General features: G+C 42.8%; 1 protein-coding gene across 3 annotated transcripts in view; it reads right to left on the minus strand.

Moving 5' to 3' along the window:
* npr1b (natriuretic peptide receptor 1b) overlaps positions 1 to 18985 on the minus strand; it is a 52690-nt gene extending 33705 nt beyond the window's left edge. For 2 of the 3 annotated variants that reach the window (XM_067407789.1, XM_067407772.1), the window contains exons 1-2: positions 18777 to 18985; positions 15504 to 16293 (exon numbers count right to left, since the gene is read on the minus strand). In XM_067407789.1, the coding sequence (XP_067263890.1) occupies positions 15504 to 16257 (754 nt within the window). In that variant the 5' untranslated portion in view covers positions 16258 to 16293; positions 18777 to 18985. Of the gene's footprint in view, positions 1 to 15503; positions 16294 to 18771 lie in introns of all 3 variants that reach the window. The other variant, XM_067407780.1, reaches the window with a different exon arrangement.
* Between the last annotated feature and the right edge of the window lie 2793 nt (positions 18986 to 21778).

Genomic DNA, 21778 nt, shown 5'->3' on the forward strand with positions numbered 1-21778 from the left:
TCATTATAGGCACTTTGCTTTCCTCAGACGCACACATAAAAACATTCCTAAACATGTTTTCCCTGGACAGGAGTGACAGACAATGAGTGGGTGTTTTTGTGGGCCAAATAGAGTTTAACTTCTGCATATACTCAGTAGAGTTCAGTCTACAAAGTGCACTAGTTAGTAGCTTTGGTACTCTAAGAAGGCATCGACTAAGGCATCTACTAACATACTGTGAATAGGTAATCTGAAGCAATGTGCCATGTTATGTCTTTATTATCTAAAATTACTTAATTTTTTAAAAACAACAACTGACCTCACATTGAGAATGTATTTTATATATTTATTTGTCACACCACAACTATTTAAAGATACACTCAGTATTTTAAGCTGATCATGTGATGGCAATATGTCCACTCCCATGAGATGACCCACTTTATATAACATTAAACAGGCTACTGATTTAAATTGTCTCATGTAAGCATACTTGATTTTAAGCATTTTTTTCCACCCAAGTTGTCTTTGCGATAGAAGTTCAGGTTAAATAACGTCTCGGTTACAAAGGTAACCCTCGTTCCCTGAAGGAGGGAACGGAGACGTACGTCGGACAGACCGACGAATAGGAATCTCGCTAGAGAGGCCAATCTACTTCGAGTGTAACTAAACGAGCCAATGCACATTGGCATGCAATCATATGCATCAGCTGCTCGCCTCGCAGCGCGGGTATATAATGAGCAGCAGGTGCGTTGCATCTTCAGGTTTTCGCTGAGGAGCCGAACCGGATAGGCGGCAGCATCAGCGGGGTACAGCGACTGTGGCGACGGGACGTACGTCTCCGTTCCCTCCTTCAGGGAACGAGGGTTACCTTTGTAACCGAGACGTTCCCATTCAGTCGGTCACGTTCGACGTACGTCGGACAGACCGACGAATAGGAATCCCTACCAAAGCGCCACAGGAGCTGCCCCCTTCCAGCGCTCTGTTGCAAGCCACCTGAACCCCCTTGCCTGAGGATGGTGGGACAGGGCTAACACAGAGAGAGTCGATCACTGCTGTTCCCCAAAACCCATTCAGTGAGACTATTGGATAACGCTGGGAAAGCGTACCCTTCGCTGGGAAAGGAACGCTGCGGAAGCCACATCCTTCCCCGAAGGAGTTATGTGGAGAAGTACATATGGACTAACCCTGTAGGGCTGTGCTACATATGGAAGAGCTGGGGTGACTCCAACCCGATGAAGGGTAGGTTCTCCCAGAGGGAAAGACACGGGCTTCGTTTAGGAGCAACCGTGGAACCAACCATATGGGATCCCCGTAGGGTCACACATATGGAACCCAGCCTAAACCCGGTTCTCAAGGATACAACGGAGTATAGGCCTGGCGCCAGACGCTCCGCCACGTCGGCTGCCGAAGGGATATCGGAGGACTCGACAGGGTCTGCCTTGTAGGGACTCTCTGGAGAAAAGAAGCGCATGTAGCGCAGCAAGCCGACACTAAGCCGGGGCCTCTCCGTGCCTCTGACCTGTGGCGAGAACATGGGAGGAGACCGGCTCGACACGAAGGCTATAGTATCTAGCGAACGTGTTAGGTGTCGCCCAGCCCGCAGCTCTACAAATGTCTGTCAGCGAGGCGCCACGAGCCAGCGCCCAGGAGGATGCGACACCTCTCGTGGAGTGAGCATGCAACCTGAGCGGGCAGGGCACACCCTGAGCTTGGTAAGCCAGGGCGATGGCATCCACTATCCAGTGGGCCATCCTCTGCTTGGAGACAGCCTTTCCCTTCTGCTGGCCTCCATAACAGACAAGAGCTGGTCTGAGGTCCTGAGGCTTTAGGTTCTGTCTATGTACAGTCGCAAAGCGCGGACTGGACAGAGTAAAGCCAGGGCTGGGTCTGCCTCCTCCGAGGGCAGCGCTTGCAGGCTCACCACCTGGTCCCTGAAGGGACTGGTAGGAACCTTGGGCACAAAGCCAGGCCGGGGTCTTAGTACCACGTGGCTATCACCCGGCCCGAACTCCAGGCACGATTCGTCGACCGAAAATGACTGCAGGTCCCCTACCCTCTTGATGGAGGCCAATGCCACCAGCAGCAAAGTCTTCATAGACAGAATCTTTAAGTCTACTGACAGCAAAGGCTCAAAGGGAGCAATCTGAAGTGCTCTCAGCACCAGAGTGAGGTCCCAAGAGGGTATGGAGAGGGGACGAGAAGGATTTAACCGTCTCCCCCCCTAAGGAACCTGATGACCAGGTCGTGCTGACCAACAGATTTGCCATCTAAGTGGTCGTGGTAAGCGGATATAGCAGCAGTATGGACTTTTGAGGGTGGAGGGGGGACAGCCTACGCTCCAACCCTACTGCAAGAAGGAAAGCACGACTCTGATCGAGCATCTTCGGGGGTCTTCCCGGCGAGAAGAGCACCACTCGACGAACAGGTTCCACTTTGGAGGCGTAAGCACGTCTCGTAGACCGTGCACGTGCCGAAGTGATGGTGTTAAGTACCTCAGGGGGTAAGTCACCTAGAACCTCCGCATCCCGTCCAAGGGACCAGACATGGAGTTTCCAGAGGTCTGGACGCGGGTGCCAAAGAGTGCCCCGTCTCTGAGAAAGAAGGTCTTTCCTCAGAGGGATGGGCCAGGGAGGGGCTGTCGCGAGGAGTGAGAGTTCTGGGAACCAGGTCCGGTTGGGCCAGTAAGGCGCAACTAACAAGACCTGCTCCTCGTCCTCCCTGACTTTGCACAGGGTCTGTGCAAGTAGGCTCACTGGGGGAAACGCATATTTGCGCAGGCCCCGGGGCCAGCTGTGAGCCAGTGCATCTGTCCCAAGTGTCCCCTCGGTCAGAGAGTAAAACAACTGGCAGTGGGAGGTTTCTGGTGAGGCAAACAGGTCTACCTGAGCCTTTCCGAATTCCCTCCAGATCAGCTGAACCACCTGGGGGTGGAGTCGCCACTCTCCTGGCAGCGCAGCTCGTGATAGCTCGTCGGCCACACGGTTGAGCACACCGGAGACATGAATGGCGCGAAGCGACCTCAGATGCTTCCGACTCCACAGGAGGAGATGGCGGGCGAGTTGTGACATGCGACGGGAGCGTAGACCACCTTGACGGTTGATGTACGCAACGGTCGCAGTGTTGTCCATACGGACCAGTACATGCTTGCCCTGAAGCAGGCCTTTGAGGCGGCTCAGAGCAAGGCGTACTGCCAGCAACTCGAGGCAATTGATGTGCCAATGCAGATGGGGTCCCGTCCAAACCCCTGAGACTGCATGCCCGTATTACGTGGCACCCCAGCCGGTGGCAGAAGCATCTGTGAACACCACAGCATGCCGGGACACCTGTTCTAGGGGCACTCCTGCCCGAAGAAACAAGGGGTCCGACCACGGACTGAAGGTTCGGCGGCACTCCTGAGTGATTGGCACCCGGAATGTGCCGCGCTGCCACGCCCATCTCGGGACTCGGCCATGAAGCCAGTGCTGAAGCGGTCTCATATGAAGCAGACCGAGCGGTGTTACAGCCGCAGCAGCCGCCATATGCCCCAGGAGCCTCTGAAAGAACTTCAGTGGGACCGCTGTCCTGCCATTGAATGTATTCAGGCAGTTCAACACTGACCGAGCACGTTCCTCTGTGAGGCGTGCTATCTGCTCGACCGAATCCAACTCCATACCGAGAAAAGAGATCCTCTGCACCGGGGCGAGTTTGCTCTTTTCCCAGTTGACCTGAAGCCCCAACTGGCTGAGGTGTCTGAGCACCAAATCCCTGTGTTTGCACAACTGATCCCGGGACTGTGCTAGAATGAGCCAGTCGTCGAGATAGTTGAGAATGCGAACACCCCGTTCTCTCATGGGAACAAGGGCTCCCTCCACGACTTTCGTGAAGACGCGGGGAGACAGGGCCAGCCCGAAGGGTAGGACTCTGTACTGATATGCTCAACCTTCGAACGCGAATCTCAGGAATGGCCTGTGTCGCGGAAGAATTGAAACATGGAAGTACGCGTCCTTCAGGTCAATCGCTGCAAACCAATCTCGGGGACGGATGCACTCGAAAATGCGTTTCTGCGTGAGCATTTTGAATGGTAGCTTGTGGAGGCTCCGATTCAAAACTCGCAGGTCCAAGATCGGTCGTAACCCGCCGCTTTTCCTGGGTACAATGAAGTAGGGGCTGTAGAACCCCGACCTCAAATCGGCTGGAGGGACCGGCTCTATCGCGTCCTTCGCCAGTAGGACTGCGATCTCCGCACGCAGGACAGGGGCATCGGCATCTTTCACTGTAGTGAAGAGGACGTCCCTGAACTTGGGGGGAGCCGGGCGAACTGAATCGCAAAGCCGACCCTGATGGTCCGAAGGAGCCAGCGAGACGGACTGGGGAGCGCTAACCCGGCTCGCAGAGACCGTACAAGCAGGACCAAAGGGACCACCGGTGTACCCGCAGCAGGGCAGCGAGGTGGAACACAGGGACGCGGCTCGGGGGGCTCTCTTTGTGAGGCGGCCCGAAGCGGCGTCACAGTGTGCTAGGCAACACTTACCTGGCTCCACGGATGGACAGAGGGAGCAGTCGAGGCTTTGGCTGCCCGCTGCTCGCTGCTGTCCACTGGCGACAGAAGAGGGGGATGAGAGTGGTGAGGTTTTTCTCCTCCCACTGCTCTCCAAACCCTCTTCAGACCTGGAAATGGAGGAACTGCTCTTTAAAATTTGGGTACCGCTGCCTCTTGGGTCAGTGGCGGAACAGAAACAAACCCAATAAAGGATTTACCACCTGGCCCTCCTCCAGGGGTGGAAGAGCAGCCCCACCCATCTCTGGGTCGCCCGTCTCAGGGGTGATTCTCACCAACCAGTTAAACAGCTGCAGAGACGGGAGGCGTCATCTCCCCGCAATGGATACAGCAGAGCCTGCTGGGCCGGAGTTTCTTGCAGGGGACGACACCCTTGGCGACGAGCAGACTGAGGGGCGGCCCAAGAGGAACTCAATGGTTTGTCATGGGAAGCTCCCCTATCCGCTACTAACTGAGGAGAACCGCTGGGCTCAGTCCTCGACAGTGTCACCGAAAGGCCACCTCGTAAGATGGGAGCATTGAGAAAGCATTTAGCTTGACAACCTCTCACACCTCACAAGGTAAGCCAGGGGGCACTTCTGGACCACGGAGGTGGACATCGTCTGGCTGAGGGCCTGCGCCGTGACTTTGATCACGGTTAGTCAACAAGCGCAGCTCAACCCCAGCACAGAACTACCCTCATGCAAAAAGAGTGCCTTGGCCTCACATGCAGGGTGGGTGTGGTCTGTGTACAGCCACCCCATCCAAGAGGGTAGTGAGAGAGGAAAAACTTATGCAGATTGGCACCTTTGGCATTCCATATTTATGGCACCAATATACCCCCATACTGCCAAGTTTTCCATGCACATCTGGAAGACCCAGGAAAGCATGGCTGTAAACTCTGAATCTGAGTCAGCATAAGCACACACCATTACAGTGGGCAGCGTCACCCTCATTTCCAGAGCATAACAGCACTCTCTCCGATGCTGCAATCGACGTCTGTCCCTCAGCTGGAGCTCTGAATGAAATGCTAGGTTCCCCTATGAAAAGGACCAGCAATCCAATCCAGAAACTGCACAGCTTGCAATGCGCTAGAGAGGGAGGGGCCCTAGGGGGTTGGTTCCCCGAAGGAACCCCTCAACCTCATGTCACCCAAGCCATATCAGCAAAGTAGACCTCTTCTGGTGCACCAGAGAGGGCGCTACAATGGAGATTACGCAAGGGAACCGCGCATCTAGAGCGCCGAGCGAGCGCTGGGTTGCCGTGACAACCCGCGCTGCAGCCCGGCAGCTCGACGGCACACGACACGCAGAGGAGCGAGAGGTTTGCTCTCGCTGATCTCCGCGGTCTCCCAGAGTGTCGGGCAGAGCCGCGGCTGTGCTTTTACACACAAGCGGCAGCTGGCCAACAACAGAGGGGACTCAAGCTTCCCGGAGAAAGAAGAGTCACGACCGGCGTGTCGACGTGATCATGTTCTCATATGAAAACATGAACACCCACGAACATCATTTCAGCACGCGCCCAGACATGCGAAACGGTGATCGTGGCCGTCAGTGAGGACAGGAACGATCGCATCCAGAAACACAAGTAGGATGTCGTCTTTAAAAAGACGCGAATCTACTTGTGTAAGCTCTTTCAGGGACTTTACTCTTTTAGAAGTGCTGAAGCACGCAGGGGAACGGCCACCGCAACACAGACAGGGATTGTGTGCAGCCTGTCATGTGCTTTCTCTCTCTTTGAAGGCGCTCACTCTTACCAGCCGTAAAAACGGCTTTTCAGCGCTCAAAAGCGCACCGTACCGGCCGTGAGAACAGCCTTCTGACGCTGTCAAACAGCTATTTGCTCAAAAACGGCAAACGAAACAGAAAAAGAGAGGACGTCGACCCCGCTGCTGTGCTGTTCGCCCGCACTCGGAAAAAAAGAGAAGTTCAACCAAAAGCTTGACTCGTCTTCTAGCAGACACTCGCTTGCAGAGAACAGGAACAAACACCGTTCGGCTCCGAAGCGAAAAGCTGAAGATGCAACGCACCTGCTGCTCATTATATACCCGCGCTGCGAGGCGAGCAGCTGATGCATATGATTGCATGCCAATGTGCATTGGCTCGTTTAGTTACACTCGAAGTAGATTGGCCTCTCTAGCGAGATTCCTATTCGTCGGTCTGTCCGACGTACGTCGAACGTGACCGACTGAATGGGAACTAGTTCTTCCAATATTTCATCAAAACAAAATTAGAAATCTTTAAAATAGCATAAAAGGGGGCACTTTAAATTTTCTAATTAAACTTTATAAACATGAGGCCAGATATACTAACAGCTTCTTTTGCCATAAAAAAAAAACTACGGTCAGGATTTACTAAAAGTGAAAAATTAGAGCTGAGACGGCATGGACAGTTATTTTTGTGGCTGACCTTATTGCATATGCATTTGTAGGAGTTTCCCTTTCAGACGAAAAATTTATGGGAGGAGAGTATTTAAATGAATTATGCAAGGTGATTTACTATGGTTTGCGCTAATCAATTTACTCAAATACTATTATTTACCACTTCAAAAAAGCATGTCTTAAAGGTGCAGTATGTAATAATTCTGTCTGTTAGAGGTCGCTAGAGGCCTATTCAAAACCAAGGCATAGCTTGATGACGCCAGGTTTGAGAGCGGAATCTTGGGACATGTGGTCTCCACCTCACGGATGATGCAAAAGAATAGGGATAGGACTCGGGAAGAAATCATGTTCATGGATGCGATTATTAACACTACTGTAGTATGAAGCAGAGCAGGAGCGAGTGTTGTGGGAGCTAAACGAGGCCGCTGAAGTGATTGCGCAACACATGCCTAACGAGCAGCGGAACTTTTATTATGCCACAGTCGCTGGCGCCGCTTCCGCTTTTCAGGTCATGAGTATGAGGTAACACAGCTCTGTTTATCATATTAGATACATTTGAGAGTGTTGAAAATGATCTTATAATGTTACTCTGTGTGTTCGCTTGGCGGCTGCTGTGAGATAGAGACACACTGCAGTAAGATAGATCGATTTTAGAATATCATATTAAATGCTGGATGGCTTGTGTTGATAAATGGCATACTTTTCTTTTTAAAACGTATTGTATGATGGAGAAAATTCTGTATTACTGTTAATAAAAATAAAGCTGCATCTGATTATGTTAGCTACTTGACAAAATAGTGTTTTTCAAGGCATGTTAAAGCATGGTACTCTCAAAAAAAAAAAAAAAAAAAAATCAAGAAAATTAGATTTAAAGATTCTACAAAGTATTTGTATTTTGTAGAAATAATTCTACAAAATAAAACCGGAAACCGAGGCAGACCGAGGGTTAACGCAGGTATGACACAATTGACAGGTGACTGATTCCTCACAAGTCCCGGAGCCTTGGTTAAAATTGCAATTTTCTCATGATTTACAAATAGTTGGAAACATTTGGGATATTGTAAGTACTCAAGTGAACAAAATATATAACACTGGCCTAGTGGTTTTTGGATATTTTGCTGGAAAAATATTTCATATTGCACCTTTAAACCAGACACTAATTTGTGCTGCTCTCGGCAAATTGCGTTGGTCATTATGGCAATGATCCGGCTGTGTCTGTGTTCTTTAATTTGGGAAACATCGACTTTCCACTCCCATCAGTGCTTTTTCAGAATTGCGCTCTCACGCTAATTTGCCCTGTTTAGTAAATCTGGCCCATGGACTCCTATTCTTCTGAAGTGAATGGGCCGAAAAAAGAAAAAAATCTTACATTTAATATATAGATAAGGGAATAGTCTATTTCAAAACTGTGCAATTATATCACCACACCAACTAGACCATGAGTAAGAGCAAGTCTGCCCTCCCAACAAGGAGCTTGCATGCAATCAGACGAGGAGGTACGTTGTAATTGCAATCGAGACAAATGGCCGCACACTGCGCTCAAACAATAATGATGGACTCAGCTCAGAAAATGCAATGCCATTCTCTAATACAAACTTGCTACAATTACACTCACAACCAGAATCAGTGTGCAACTGTACATATTTCTATGTATTGAGTTTAAAGAACCAAGAAAGACCGCTTGTGTTCTCTGAAAATAACATCATTAGGAAACAACCTCATGTTCATATCAACGTATGCTCTGCTCTTTTTTTTATTCTGTTTTCTCCATTTGCCATTTTAAAGCTGTCTGTCAGCATTCTTTTCTAAAACAATCACAAAAATGACCAATTAGCAACATAATTTGAGTGAATAGTTGAAACGAGTCTGGACTGTAGATGTATGATCTGAGATCTAATGAAAATGTTTGATCAACCAGAGCAGACTGTTACAGCTTCACTCCTGCACTGACTCTGATCTATAAATGCAGGACTTGATCTGTTATGTTTAATCTGCACCACCCTTCCCTTTGACCAGTGATTAAGGTGCTTCAGTCTATTTTTCTAAAGAATATCGACACTACAGTCACAGGCACAACACTCACAAAACACTCCATGGCTACAAAAAAAACGATCAGAGCAATTACAACAGGAAATAGCAGCAGTTCTATTGATCTGGATGGAATCCTTGAAGCCCATTTTCTTAGGTGTCTGATGACCATGATGGGGAGCAAATGGGGACACTGACGGGCTTTATGCATGCTCACTTATTCAGTTATTTATTAGAAAGACAATCCATCTGTGCCTTGAGTGATCTGACAGAAGATGAGAGAATTGGAGTGATGTGTTCAGACTCTAGAATATCAGGTGGGACAAAGCATCCAGACTGAATCTCACTTTGAGAAAGAAGAAAACATTGATTATCACAATGTCAATTCTACTAGCATCAAACAGGGTGGAGAGGAAGTAAAGGAAAGCTTAAACCACAACTCTCACAAGAGCTATTTGCTTGGCTTCGCACAAGAATACAAATGAGATAGAAGGGCCTAATAGGGTTTAAAGGGACTGCATCAGCATTTATTTTACATTTATGGACATCTATGAAAGTTTACGTATTATTTATTCATATGAAGTGGCACATCAGTAGTACATCTTATGACCCAAACTCTTTTCTTATAACTTAAAGACATCATGATTTTAACATTATAAAAGAGTTTTGTGGATTTTAGTCCATGTTTGAGGTCTAGCATAATTTGAAACATTGACAAAATCCACTTTTAGAATTTAAACACAAATTTACAGTCTTTCTCTCCCAGGAAAACAGACAAAAAATACAATGACTCATCTTGCACTACACCGTTTTCTGTTCAATCAAATCACTTCTAGAACAAGAGAGTCCTACCCCCAAACACCACCTGCAATCAACAAGTAGCAAATCATGATTCATGAACGAGACCTAACTAAAGCTGATCCCCTAATATTTCCCACCTAATCTTCCTGTTTAAAAAAGAAATGCATCAACATAAGGGGAAAAAAAGCTAATCTTTCAAATGGTGATTTTGCGCAAAAATGGAGATTTCCAATCATGCTCATCAACAATCATGCTCAGACCAACACAATGAAGTTCATAAATCTGAGCACAAAATCAGCCTTGAGGGAAAAAACTGAGCACATTTAGAGATGACTGTTTAATGGAAAATCTAATGTTTGACTGTAAGCAACAACAACAAAAAAATCAGGTTCTGGCACTAAGAAAAAGGTAAAAATAATCTAATTTACGCCTGTCGTGTCAAGTCAAGTCTGTCATGTTTCTCTTCTAATGCTGTTTAACATAAGCCAGTATTGGGTTTCAAATTATATTAGCGCAGGAATCTGTGTGATGTAAGGGAGGTCTGCCTAACATTACCTCATTCTAGAGGATGTGAGGTCATTCTTGTATTAAACTGAACCTTATGTTCTACTGTCACGAAGAGAACATTATGACATGAATATTCTGTTCACGGGGGGCAGATTCAAGATCGAACTAAAAACAAGCTTTCACCTCCATGAATGAATCTTTTGATATGTTTGGGTTTAGTTCTGGAGGTATTCAGTTACTCTGCATTACATTCAACGGTCAGAAATGATGGGAAATATCGACCTGAAATATCTAAATACAGCATTCCTCCAGCAAGCAGAGGATCTGTTCTAAAAGTGTGTGCTATGTGAATTGTTGTAGTTTTCTTTTCTTTTTTCTTTTCCATCCTTCTCTACACCTCAGTTCAGATTAATTTTTAAGCTGATCCAGATGGATGGAAATGTGGAGAGAAGCAGAGCATGGCCTTCTGGGTAGTTTAGTTCAGCATGGCCGCTCTTGCGCTCGGCAACCATGACGACAAGAGGGCATGAAGCTCTAGTCACAAAGATTGGCATTTTAGTTGAAAAGATGACGACAAGGTAGACTGATGCTACAACTCCTTCAGAAGAGGAATCGGAGCAGAATTCTTTCAAACAATTCCATAAAATGAGCTCTACTAATTTTGAAGAGCTCATACAGTTCTGTTTGCCCTCGTGCAAAGAATTGAAGACTTCCAAAATCTGGTTGAGGAGCTTGAAAACCAGATCTTCCTGTTGGCACTCTTGAGTAAAGGTCCTCTTTGATGCTGGTTTCCACCATGTACAGGTGCGATTGAAGTGATTGGGTGGAAAAATTAAACCAGAGGAGCACAGTCCTCATCAACAGAGCAGCTTTGAAGTGTGTGTGTGTGACAGACAGAGAGAGAGAGATTGATGGTGAAGCACCTGCTGACTTCTGGCCATTAACAGCCTTGCTGTGCTGGAGATTTTATCCAAGAGAAAAGCAGCAGCTAAGTGCACATCACTTCAGCACTACAGAGAGAATGAGAAGTATTATAAATATGTGCGTATTTGTCAATGTTTTTGTGTAACGAGGTGACTAAATAATAATAAAATTAAAAATTAATGTTCCGAGTACTGAATGGACGTTCAGATGGTTGTAATTATGAACTTGTTTGCAGGTCAGACGTTGCAATCTCCAGCTAAAGCTCTTTAAATGCCTCAATGTCCAAGAGAGTTCAAGTCCACTTTCATCAGCATTTATAAGCTGGGTGTTTTCCAATCTGACCCATCCAGATAATATAGTTTTGTTCAAATAAAATGCACTTGATGATCCCAGTTTTATAAATCTAGAACTGCACTTTGAAGAGACAAGAATTCTCAATCTCCAAATGAGAGAGCACTCATATGGAAAACTCCAGCAGAAGAGCAAGAATACATTAGAGATTCCAAAACTCACAGGAGGCGGTGTGCCTCCATGTGTTGTCTTCCTGCTGCTGATGATGTGAGGATGTTTTTACAGGGTTGAGAGGAAAGAGGCAGGAGGTGAGGAAGAGCATTTCTGCTCTTCCGAGATCTACGTAAAAGGTTACGGCACCACAGGTAATCACTACATGTTAATCAGCCACAAAACATTTCTGCATCTACAAAAACATTCCCTCTCACATCTGTCACCAAATCCTCATTGAGGGATGCACTGATATTAAAATTCTGGCTGAAATGATAAATCAAAAATTACTATTTTATTATTTGAGCGCAATCTGATAACCAATAAATAGCCAATTTTATAATATTTTGCCTAAAATCACAAAAAAAAAAAAAAAAAAAAAAAAATTAAGAAATAATTCTAAATGCTACAAGTTAATTTAGGCATCACAACATTAAATGTACCGTATGAGAAATAGACATTTCTTTTGATATTTGCTTAACATTACACTGAACAGTGTTACTGAACTAACTATTGAGTACCCAGAAAGCGCTAAATAAATGTAAGGAATTATTATTATTATTATTATTTAAGTGAGCATTAGATGATGGCATATAAAAGCCAATAATGGAAAAAGGCAAAAATTAAAAGAAAAATAGGTAATACTTTACAATAAGGTTCATTAGTTAAACATTAGTTAATGTACTAACTAACATGAACTAACCATGAGCAATACATTTGTTATTGTATTTACTAATCTTCGTTAACGTCAATGAAAATAATTAACTAATGTTAACAAGATTTTAAAGGTGCCCAAGAACGCTTTTTCACAAGATGTAATATAAGTCTAAGGTGTCCCCTGAATGTGTCTGTGAAGTTTCATCTCAAAATACCCCATAGATTTTTTTTAATACATTTTTTTAACTGCCTATTTTGGGGCATCATTAACTATACACTGATTTTGGCAGCGCGCCACCCCTTTAAATGGCGCGCTCCCTGCCACACGAGCTCTTGACTATATTACAGTGCATTTACAAAGTTCACACAGCTAATATAACCCTCAAATGGATCTTTACAAGATGTTCGTCATGCATGCTGTATGCATGCTTCGAATTATGTGAGTAAAGTATTTATTTTGATGTTTACGTTTGATTCTGTATGAGTTTGAGGCTATGCTCTGTGGCTAACGGCTAATTCTACACTGTTGGAGAGATTTATAAAGAATGAAGTTGTGTTTATGCATTATATAGACTGCACATGGTTCAAAATGAAAATAGCGACGGCTCTCTTGTCTCCGTGAATACAGTAAGAAACGATGGTAACTTTAGCCACATTTAACAGTACATTAGCAACATGCTAATGAAACATTTAGAAAGACAATTTACAAATATCACTAAAAATATCATGTTATCATGGATCATGTCAGTTATTATTGCTCCATCTGCCATTTTTCGCTGTTGTTCTTGCTGGCTTACCTTGTCTGAGCACAGATCCAGACGTTAATACTGCCTTTCCTTGTCTAATGCCTTGAACATGGGCTGGCATATATGCAAATATTGGGGTCATACATATTAATGATCCCAACTGTTACGTAACAGTCGGTGTTATGTTGAGATCCGCGTGTTTTCCGGAAGTCATTTAAACAAATGAGATTTATATAAGAAGGAGGAAGCAATGGAGTTTGAAACTCAATGTATGTCTTTTCCATGTACTGAACTCTTGTTATTTAACTATGCCAATATAAATTCAATTTTTGATTCTAGGGCACCTTTAATAATGTATTAGTAAATGTTGAAATTAACATTAACAAAGATTAATAAAGGCCGTATAAGTGCAGTTCATTATTAGTTCATGTTAACCAATGTAGTTAACTAATGAACTTTATTGTAAAGTGTTACCGAAAAATCTAAAGAAAAATGTAAAAAAAACACATGTAAATCATAGAGGGGAAACATCCAACTAATGTTTATATACATAAAAATATCCGATAATAATACTGTTAACTCATAACAGATTGTACCAGTGGATGGTTCTATTAAGTGTACTTATAACCCACTGAAATATAATATTTATTCTGATACTGACTCTTTGCGATCGCCCAGGCTTTTGTCTGTCCTCCAGAAAGAGCAAAGAAATTTAGTTGCACTTTATTGCTGGTGTTTTATGAGCAGAATGTTTTATATCATGAGGATTGCATTTTTCACTTTATGGATGATCGTAAAAAGTATATTGCTGATACAATCTCCTAAAAACACATTCGGATTTGCTTATAAGATTGCGAGACTTCAAAGGGTTTTATAACACACAGCCCCCACCTGAGACATCATCCACTGCTTCATTCATTTGACTTTTCATGTGTTAGTACATTACATTTCTCACTAGCTGTTCACTGAGTGATTCAAAAGAGCATCCAGTGACTAATGATGAACAATTAAAATCTTCCCGTTAGAAAGACTGAATGAACACACTGAATGAATACAAACTCTGTTTTTGCAGGAAATGCCAACAGATCAGATAGTGTGTGCTAAAATTTCTTGCATGCTCACAGGGGTCATAACCTCTGTTAATAAATGTTGTTCAGTTGACATTTTTATACCCCTTTGGGACTTGAAAAAAGGTTTAAAGTACATTTTACCCATTAAAAACTTTCAGATACAGGTTTCTTGAGTTCCCCTTTCCGGAAGAACTATTAATCTGATGCCAAGGTCAGAACATTGACTATACGTGCTACATTTTGTGATGCACTATATCATTGTTACTATAAAACTGAATTTCCTGTTGTTGACATATTAAGCTGTGGTGTTCATAGGACACTCAGGTTTGAGTCTGGCCAGAATCATGCATATTGCTTGTAGAGAACAGAAAAAGAATTTAGTAGATTACTGTTACATACATCATCTGAGTAGTTCAATCATGGTTGAAGAAAGCATGGTGAATCAGCAAATTAGCAATGATATCATACTCTAAACATTTCCTGCTGTCCCTCATCTCTCTACCCTTCTCCTTCACTCATTCCCAGTCAAGCGTTCTGTGTGTAATTATACTAAATCTGTTAGTCTGTACACGATTAAACACATTTAAGCCTTGAGCAGCACCTTGAGGCATTTCATATGTGAATCACAGAGTGCAGCACAAATCACGCTCAGTTGATACAATATGCCATCACACAGACAGGTACAAAGTCACTAAACAGAACCACCACACTCACTCTAACTGATCCTTGGTGGTAGAAGAAGCTTCTAGCATCTACTTGATATACTGAGACCATCACAACTTTCAAAACTACTGAAGATACAACTTTTCTGTAAGCACTTAAAGGAATAGTTTACTCAAAAATTTAATTTCTCAACAAATTTCCTCATTTCCTCACCCTTATGTTGTTATAAACCTTTATGACTAGAAAAATAGACATTTAAAAAATGTTAGGACATTGGACACCAATAACTTTCATTAAAAAGCACTGAGATATTATATTGTTTTCTTTCGGGTTCAGAAAAAAGTCAGAAGGGCATAAAAAAAAAAAATTCAGATTCTGGGCTTACCAATAAAAATAAAACATCTTTTTTTTCTCCGCTAATTTGCAGTTATATCCTGTTATAGCTTCTGCATGACTCTTGTTGTACTCTTGAAATTCAATATTGTGGCACTGCTATAATTATGGGCTCATGATAAAAGGTTTTTCCTCATTTGTAAATCACAAATTTGACCACTAACCTCAATGTCACATCTAGGAATCAGTTGGTATGGAAATAATGTCAATTGAGGTTAAGCAGATTTTAAAATGACCTCATATAGAACATCTCAGAAGCACTGGACACATATTAACATGAGGACAGATGCCCAATTAGATGCAGACTGTTCTAACAAAACAAAAAACAAGCCACTCACCTCTTCCATCATCCTTGATCTTGTGTAGGAGTTCGGAATAGTTAACAGGTCCTTTGTTCTCCTCGAATACCAGGTCCATGGTTGTGATGTTTTCCTCATGCATCTCCGTGTATAGACCCTCCAGGGCGAAGTAGCATGCCCTTTCGCCCATTTTGGTGTCACTGAACATCAGCAGGGTGTGTTGGTGCCACCCGAAATGTCTGTAGAGGTGGAGGGCGTACTCACCCAGTTTCTTGTGTGTGGGGCCCGTGTTGGTGATGGAGGTGTACATTTCCATGTGCAGGAAAGCTACAGCAGGTGCCCCTGCCGTGATCATTGGAAGGCCCCAATGAGCAGTGAACAGCCCAACCGGGGAGGAGGTATAGTCGCAGCCGGGTCCTATGAAGGCCCACGGGTTGTGTTCGAACTTCAGGTCCACAGCCATTAGGGGGGCAATGGACTCGGAGCAGATACCTTCCCCATCCTCGCTGTTGGCAAAGATGTGGCGAAGGTGGTGCCGGGGCAGCAGAGTGGGGTCGGCATTGACTCGAGCGATGGCGCGGTCCAGAGCGGGTCCCACGCGGGGCCATGCCCAGGGGTAGGATGTATTGTGTTGAGGGAGTATGACAGCCAGTATGATGTCATCAGTGTGGATACTTGCGGGTGTGTGAGACCCTTGGTGTCGGTTGGTCTTGGTCCAGGTCAGCAGTGTCCCACAGAACAGCAGCAGCAAAAGCAGCAGAAATGATCTGCCTTCACCAAACCAGAGACTCATATCACTGCAGCTCACACTTCCAACTGATCATGAACACTACACACAAACACACACAGGTTTATCATATGAGTTTCAGATATGTATATAAAAAATACTTGAGAATTGAAAGTTATTTTTTGGAGAATTTACAGTTTCACTGACCCATACTATCTATATTTGGGCCAGAAAGGCTGCTGTAACCTAAATGTACTAATCTTGTTTTCCAGAATAGTTTTTGTACCTAGTCTTCCACCTTGGTTTTCAAGGATGAGGGCATATCACGCAACCTGTCTGTGCTGCTGTTTGGCTAATTTGGCTAGCTTCTACCTAGTGAGAGATGAATTTGAACCAACATATGCCATTTTGTTACATTCTGTACAGCTCAGGTGATTAATTGCAGAACTGAGCCACCATGAGCAAAGATGATTTCTAATAATGTACTTCAGGGGGGTCTTGCGCCAACCAAGCAACTGTCATTGAGATGAATAGGAATGCTAAAAGATTCCTAGTGACACTTTTCAATAAGGTTCCATTAGATTCAATTGTCAACAACAATTTTAATATTTATTAATATAGGTTAAATACACTGCCCAGCCAAAATTTAAACAGGCAAATGCTTAAGAATCTATGAATGGATCATTATTACAGGCAATGTAAGTTTGGCAATGGTTCTTCTAACCCTAACTGATGGAGCGTTTAGCTTTTCATTTCTTAAACAACCATTTAGGAATCATGGCCATATTCCCGGATGACAATGTCAAGATTCATCAGGCTCAAATTGTGAAAGAATGGTTGGGAGGGAGCATGAAGAATCATTTTCCCCACATAAATTGGCACTTCTGAGCCCAGACCTTAAATTCATTAAAAGTCTTTGGGATGTGTTGGAGTAGACTTCAGAGAGTGCTTGACTGTTGCACTGTCAATACAAGATCTCAAGATTCATGACCAAATATTGATGCACCTCTTGATGGAAATAAATGTTGTGATGTTATTTCCATCAAAAGGTGCATTGATTTTTGGTAGAGACCTTGTAAGATCTAGTCATCTTGTTTTAACAATGCAAGAGTCAAGCACTCTGTAAAGTCGACTCCAGCACATCCCAAAGACTTCTGGACTCAGAGGTGCCAATTCATGTGTGAAAATGAATCTTCATGCTCCCTCCTAACCATTCTTTCACAATTTGAGCCTGATAAATCTTGACATTGTCATCCGGGAATATGGCCATGACTCCTACATGGTAGTTTGAGAAATGAAAAGCTAAACACTCCATCAATTATGGTTAGAAGAACCGTTGCCAAACATATAACATTGCTAGAAACATAATAATCACTGTAATAATGATCCATTCATAGATTTTTAAGCATTTGCCTGTTTAAATTCAAACAGAAATCAGAAATACCTGAATGCACCCTGAAAATATAAAAAAAACCCCACTTCATTCACCATATTAAATAAAACTGTTAATTTTGAGTACATCATACTTGGGTTAAAGTATCTTTTTTATAATGTAAAAAAAGATCACACTACTAACACTTTTAATGAATAAAAAAATCAATATCACACCTCTGTACAGAAACATTACGTAAAATAAAAAACAGAATAAAACATCAATGCCAACCCTATTTTATTTTTAATTCTGAGAACATTGCTATAAACGATGGTATCCATCGTTCCTGTGGTTACGAAGACTTAGTTTTAGTTTTTGCTAAGGTGGAAGAGAAAGCATCAGAGAATTTATTTGGGGAAGCCGAAACCAAGAGAGGTCAGGAAAAGAAATCAAAGACAGCACATATAATTAAGAGCTAAACTATTCTATGCTGTTTAAAGAAAAATGATGACAGTTATATTCTGTGGTAGAAAATCATATGACCATAACTGAACCACTTTCCCATTAACAGAAGAATGACCCAGCTTTCCCCTTTTGTGTACCCACATCTTCACACTCAGTAATTGTAACTTAAAATCTCTGAACTTTGACTTTTCTTAAAAAAATTCAACCTGAAGACAAAGAATACAACATCAGAACTTCATTAATACATTCATTCCCCATAGAAAACATGTATCAGCTATTCTCAAATGGTGGATTGCAAAAAAAAAAAAAGCACTGAAGAGCAATAATACAATGCAATTAATGCATTTTGGAATGGATAGCTTCACATTTCTGTTGTTCACAGCAAAGGTTGTGCATCTAACTCCATGATATTTTGGCACAAATTCATCTGTCACTTGGTAGAAGCTAACCAAATGAATCAGATGCCAACACGGACATGGTGAGTGACATGCCCTCATACTTAAATACTGACTAAGGTGAAAGACTACGGTATAAGAAAATACAACCAAACTAAATTAAATTCTGGTTACAGGTTTCGCACTCTGGTGGGTCACCACATGTCCAGTGTAAAATTTGAGTCCTGAAGCAAAACCAGTTGAGAACCGCTGATCTAAATGTAATGACAAATCATTTATTGTGGAAAAAATGGTCAACTAAACTTTCTAACACAATAGAACTCCAAACAGGCTGAACAGAAAACTTACCTTACCTTTTATACATGGTGTCTTCTGGTCTCCTCAACATGAGCTGGTACAAACCCCTGACAGTCCATTCAGCACAGCACAAAACACATCCCTGCCTCTGTGAAACTCATCCCCGCAGGCTGACTGTGTGTCATTCAGAGTGCCAAGAGCAGCAGTGATTTTCTCAAATCACATTACCTCACAGAGCTCCACCTCATCTCTGTGTCGAGCTGCATTCTCTGCCATGCTCCAGGGTTCTGAGGGTAATAATGCCTCTCAGCTGCAGTTACTGCCGGAAGAAAGAGAGAGAGAGAGAGTGACAGAGTATGTGTGTGTGTGTGTGTGTGTGTGTGAGAGAGAGAGGGGGAAGATCAGCCCTGATGTGTTTTAATGCATCTCTTCTGTTTCAGCAGGGTAAAGATTCACCCTTTGGTCAGAAAGCACTTCCAAATGCTCCCAGCTATTTAAAAAAAAAAACACACAAAAAAAACAACAACTATGTAAACACTCCTCTAATTTCGAGCCAAAGGAAATCAATGGCATCAAAATCCATTAGCTTCTACTGTGCATTGAGTAACCACAGCTGAATATTACCTATAAGAAACAATAGGTCAAGGTTTGGCTAGTTAGCATGACCTAGTGATCTCCTGCTGGTATGGAAATGTAGGCAAAAAATATTTCTCCATTAGCGACTGTTGATTAATGATTGATAATGTTAAAAAAAAAAGTAGATTTAACATTAAACATAGGGTTTATGAAAGAAGTCTCTTATGCTCAACAAGGCTGTTTGATTTGTTTGATCAAAAATACAATAAAAACAGAAATATTGTGAAAAATGACTACAATTTAAAATGTATGTTAATATATTATAATATGTAATTTAGTCCTGTGATGGTAAAGCTACATTTTTACTCCAGTCTTCCGTGACAAATGATCTTTCAGAAATCATTCTAATAAGCTGTTTAAAAGAGTACAGTTGAAAATTCATCTTTGCCATCACAGGAATAAGTTTTAAAATAGAAAATAGTTCAATTGTAATAATATTTCACAATGTCACTGTATGAATACTAGGCTGAAAGTGGTGGAGGATATGACCAGGCAATGAGGTTACAAAGGTTTAAACACTTTTATCAGGTGATATCGCTTGACTGTCATTTGTTGAAGAGGTACCAAGTAACCCTCACGAGAGGCAGGTCAGAGCAGTTTCCAGCTGCCAGAGCAAGATCTGACCCCTATGGGTCAATAACAAGCTCTATCTGCTTGCCACACATTTTGAGTTCAACCTCTACTAACCTCCTTCAGTGGTTTGTGTGTCTGTGGAGCTTCATAGTGTCTCATTGGTTTTTGTAAGCTGACATTATGTGTGTTGCTTATGAGAGATTCTTATTTGAGCTTTCATTCACCACGGTCTTCCAGCACGATTCTGACATTTATATTCAAAGCCAGACATTTTTTTTTCAAGGAATGTCCACATAATAGTCATGAGCACTGAGGTATGATATGCCTTTCACAGATTTTAATGTCAATTACGGGTAAAGGGTTACATCACATTTCTTTCACTTTTCTTTTCTTGTTGTAATACATTTACATTGTTGCGTATAGATAAAATAATTAAAATGGTGGTATAATTCTTTATTGCAGTGATACCCAACCAAGAGTAGACCTCTCGATGAAGAGGTACATAAGCATTACAGATGGGGTTACACTAAAAAAAAAAGATTAGGAAATACTGCTTTAGATCCAGGTGATGTTAAAACTGAACTCAGATCAGTGTTCAGTCAGTTCTAGATTTGTCCTTTGCCCCCCTTCAGAGAGCCCCGGGACGGTCAGATGGATAGAATTACCAAAACAGGATGCAACACAATAGCGTCTCCATCTCTTTCTCTCTCCCAACATTTCCCTTTTCAAACCCCTATTACCATATTTCATTCCTTTATAACCAACCCTTATTTAAGGAAAGCAGAAAAAGAGACCGCAAAAGGCAGGGAAAGTGAGATTGTTCATGTCTAGCACACAGCAGACAGGAAGCAGTAATTGACCGACAATGAAGCTGTCAAATGTTTCAAACACACATTCACCACAGAGCTGTTCTTGTGCTTTTTACCATTGTGTAAACTCACCTCAAACTGCAATCATTGCTGGTTCTAAAGCAGGACACTGGCTCCCGGCACTCTTCCTCATTCTGGGGAACAGCAAGTGATAGCAGCTGAACATACTTGTGGGACTCCTAAGTGCAGCAGTTATAAAAATGATAAAAGTATAAACACTGTGCATAAACACATACAATGCGTTTTACATGCACTGGTGTGACTCAGATATAGTATAGATTAGCAAAATGTTCTGTTTATTAATTAATTTCATCAGCACAAAGTCTGAACCCTAATTTGTTAATCAGATCTGCCTCACTCAAAAAAGGCTAATGAATGACATTCCTTTTTCAAGCAGCATGACTTATTTACATGTGGATGGCTAATTAGTAAAAACAGTTTTTAGCACAAACATTTAAAATTGACTCTACAGCATGCCAGTTATCAAGAAGTACCATTTAATTATAGTCTATTCTGTTACCATGGCATTAAACTTCCAGGTACGTGCTAGAGGGGGCTTTGTGATCAACTGCTATCCAAGTACTGTGTGTTCAGAGAGACTAATGCACAGGAACAACTAAAGAGTCATTTTAGGTCTTACAAGCATGGAGGAGGAGATGAGTACGTAAGAACAAGAGAACTAGTGTCACATACTTTTCGGAGCTGACTCAAACAACAGTAAAACAACAGTTATAATAATCATCAGTTGACACCGCAAGCACTATATCAATTTAGGCCAGGGAATCTAAGGACATGGGCCTCATTCTCTTACAGTCAAACCAAAAATTATTTAGACATTTTTTACATATTTTTACTAGTGGGTTCAGGACACTATAGTTCATTTATGTAAGTGAGGATAGCAAAATAAAGTAAATTTCGACATAAACCCAAAAATTCTTCATACATAATAATTTGGAACCAAACATTATTCAGACACTTTG

Source organism: Chanodichthys erythropterus, chromosome 2 (assembly GCF_024489055.1).
Source record: "Chanodichthys erythropterus isolate Z2021 chromosome 2, ASM2448905v1, whole genome shotgun sequence".
Classification (NCBI taxonomy): Eukaryota; Metazoa; Chordata; class Actinopteri; order Cypriniformes; family Xenocyprididae; genus Chanodichthys; species Chanodichthys erythropterus.